The sequence below is a fragment of the Myotis davidii genome, unplaced genomic scaffold, assembly GCF_000327345.1.
Source record: "Myotis davidii unplaced genomic scaffold, ASM32734v1 scaffold685, whole genome shotgun sequence".
Classification (NCBI taxonomy): domain Eukaryota; kingdom Metazoa; phylum Chordata; class Mammalia; order Chiroptera; family Vespertilionidae; genus Myotis; species Myotis davidii.
The window spans coordinates 109,894-113,109 of NW_006295823.1; the positions used below are offsets into that span (position 1 = coordinate 109,894).

General features: G+C 49.5%; 1 protein-coding gene across 1 annotated transcript in view; it reads right to left on the reverse strand.

Moving 5' to 3' along the window:
• Nucleotides 1–3,216, reverse strand: part of ASPM (abnormal spindle microtubule assembly) — a 41,724-nt gene that overhangs the window by 31,209 nt on the left and 7,299 nt on the right. The window contains 2 exon segments of the mRNA XM_015568440.1: nucleotides 302–1,778; nucleotides 1,940–2,083. Of these exon segments, the coding sequence (XP_015423926.1) occupies nucleotides 302–1,778; nucleotides 1,940–2,083 (1,621 nt within the window).

The window sequence follows — 3,216 nt, forward strand, 5'->3', positions numbered from 1 at the left end:
TGGAGTCCACGCTGAGGAAGACAGGAAGTGGAGGCCGCAGTGTGTGTGTGTGTGGGGGGCGGTGGATGAAAGGACTGCAGGTGCTGGAGGGTAGGAGGATGCTGGAGCCGGAGAGATGGCAGTAGGGAGGGGGGGATGCCCTCAGGAGGGCGTGGCCCCGTCTCGCACTCTGGTCCCACCTCCCGCTAAGCAGATGGGAACTGCAGCGGGCAGGTTAATGCGAGCTCAGCTGCAGCCAGTGTGAGACCCAAAGCAGCAGAAAGCGTGGCCTTTATGGGTGACGTTCTCAGGGCCAACTCACCGGCCTTCTTCCTCGGGTGTGGCCCCCCTCGGCTGCTCCGACACTGGGAGGCGGGCGTCCCCGGCGCGTTTGTTTTCTTAGCAGTGGAGGTTCCAGGCTCCGCGGGAGAAAAGTGGATCCTTTTGCTTTCTCGCTCTCCGGCGTGTCCCGGACCCGCGCTCGCCCCAGCTGCGTCCTCCCCGCCTCCTCGGCTCTTTCTCTTCCGGGCCTGGAAGGCGGTCTTGCAGGAGGGAGCTGCTCCTCTACACCCCTTAGGGTGGCCCCCCGCGGGATCTATAACCGGGAGGTAAGGATGAAGGGCATCCTCCTCCTCCCCCCGGCTGTCTGCTGCGTTTCCCACCGCGCTGCGGAGGCATCGCCTGGCCTTGGGCTCGCTGGGCTCCGCGCCGCGCTCTCTGGGGCCCGCGGGCTTCGGTTTGGTAACAGTGGCCGACAGTAGGGGGCGTCTCCGGGGCTGTGCACCCTGGGCCTGTCCAGCAGTATCTTGGGCCGCGGGGAATGCAGGCCGCTTCTGTTTTGAAAAACTGTGACCATCCGGTATCATTTCCGAAGCCTCGGGTTCTGGAAAAATAGCTTTGGGAGAGTCCGCACCCCGATTTCCAGGAATAAAGGGTAAAACTTGGTTTTGTCTCCGCCCCGGGGGAGACGGCAGGGCCTGCGAATGTTCTTTGGACAGCGGTGATAATTCACAAGTTGGGTGAGAGAGAGATAGATGTGGCATATTCTCTCTGACAAATTGATTTGGGGATACAAATGGATTCACTGGCTCTGGTTCTAGCTTCTGATTTAGTCCATAATTATCCTTCAGGAAGGAATCGGGACTTAAAACTGTCCGATAAATTCCGTGTATAGTGTTTGATTCCAAATGCCGGGGCCTTGAATCATCTTTGAGAGACGTATCTGGTGAAACGGTCACTGGTTCTAGTTTATCACTATCCCTGCGGCTGTTCTTTACAAAGGAGTCTGGACTTAGAAAATCCCCGTGGCTCTGGGTAATGTTCCAGGTGGAAGAACAGTTTGGGGTAAGACTACGTTTACCATCCTCTTCAATCTGGCCGTTGATACCAGTCAAGGGGTCAAAGGAAGTTTCCGTTATGACTTTCCCATTAAACTCTCTGCGCATGTGCGCACCTTCCAATGTCCACAGCTCCCCGCTCTCAGGGGAACGGAGCGATGTGTAGGTGGTGGACCGCCGGACACAGAGTGGCAAGCATGTGTCCCCGTGGCATTCTTTGAAAATGGGGCTAATGGGGGAAATGGGTATTTTATTCTCTTGGAGGATGAGAGAATTGTTTTCTGTTGGGGAACAGCCTCCATTCCCACCCAAATTTTCACAAGCTTGTAGGGGGCTCCTAACTCTGTCAGCTTTGGGGGGAACGCTGAACGTTTGATTAACATTCTGAATATTTGAAATCCTTTCCTGATGGCTTGAAGAGGACGAAACTTTCTTCTTTTTAATGGTATCCCAAAGACTCCTCTGCAAAAATAAGCAAAACAGACAAATGTTGATGGCTGCTGTATATTACCTTTCATCAGAAAATTATGTACGTCACTCACTTCAACATGAGTGTTATCAAAATAATTTTTACACATGATCATTTTCTTCGAGTAAACCACACAACGATTGAAAGTTATTACCTTTTTCTTTCTTGGCTCTTCTGCATTTCCTAGTAATATAACTTCATGTTTCAGAATATCATTTACAAGAAATGTCAGGATCTCTCTCACTCGGCCTTCTTTTACTGGTGTCCAGTTAACAGAAATCACAATTTTTTCCTTCGGCTGTAATCAAAAGGGTAGTTTTAAATTACTGTAACAGTAGACCATGCATAATAACCAATACATATTATACACCACTCAGACTACAGTGCAAGATTAGTAACCGATACTCACCAACACTCTACACCATAGTAACATTTAAGTCAAATAAATATACTTTCCTAACCTCGCTCATCTTATTACAAAGACAAAATAAAACGGCAACACGATCTTAATTGTAAACAAAGCAGTGGCACAGTCTCCAAATCGTGTTTCATTATCAGTAAATCACAGTATTTCTACTTCTTTAGGATATGCATACTACTACCAGTTGGACTATAGAAGAATTTGCATTATTAAGACTTTTGCCCAAAATAAATTTGAAAAGAATCAACTAAGCTCCTTCTCCCAGGAGCTTCTGTGGGCACAGCCTCGTGACCACTGATACTTGTTAAACACCACGTTCCAGGCACAGTCTGGGGCGCCTCCTAGCACAGCTTCCCCCCTCACAGCCCGGGAAGCAGTGCTGTGACCACCACCTCTCACAGGCCAGGTGACCAGGGGCCAGATGACCAGGGGCCAGGACGCTTTCCGTGTTCTACTTTCTGTATTTCAGTCAGAACCAGAACCCAGGCAGTCGGACCCCAGAGTTCAGAATTGGGCATCTACGCCCCGCACGCAGCCTGAAACCCTGCCAGGATGGAAAAACTCTGGGGCTGTGGTTGTTCGGGGCAAAAAAAAAAAAAAAGGCAAGTTATTTTCAAGCAAAAACTGTCAAACATCAGAAACATCTGGTTAAAAAAATACACAAAACAATGAACTCGATCAAACAGTACATTCTAAAACAAGCAAAAAAAAAAAAAAAAAAAAGACAACAGCCAACACAACAACAGCGGTCCGGGGTGAATGAATCACAATCATACCTATTTTTATTTTTTTTTGGTCCGATCAGCAAAAAAAAAATATACATATTTGGGGGGATCAGATTAGCAAAAATTCTATTTTGGGGTGTGTGCGCTGCAGAATTTTGGTAGTTAGCATAGTGTGCCCGGAGGCGAACGAGGTGGCGCAGCGCTGCTCCATTCAATAGGCTCTGGAAATGCGGCCAGGGATGCTCCGCGCATGCGCGCTGGGGTGCGGTTCCCCCCCCCCCCCAA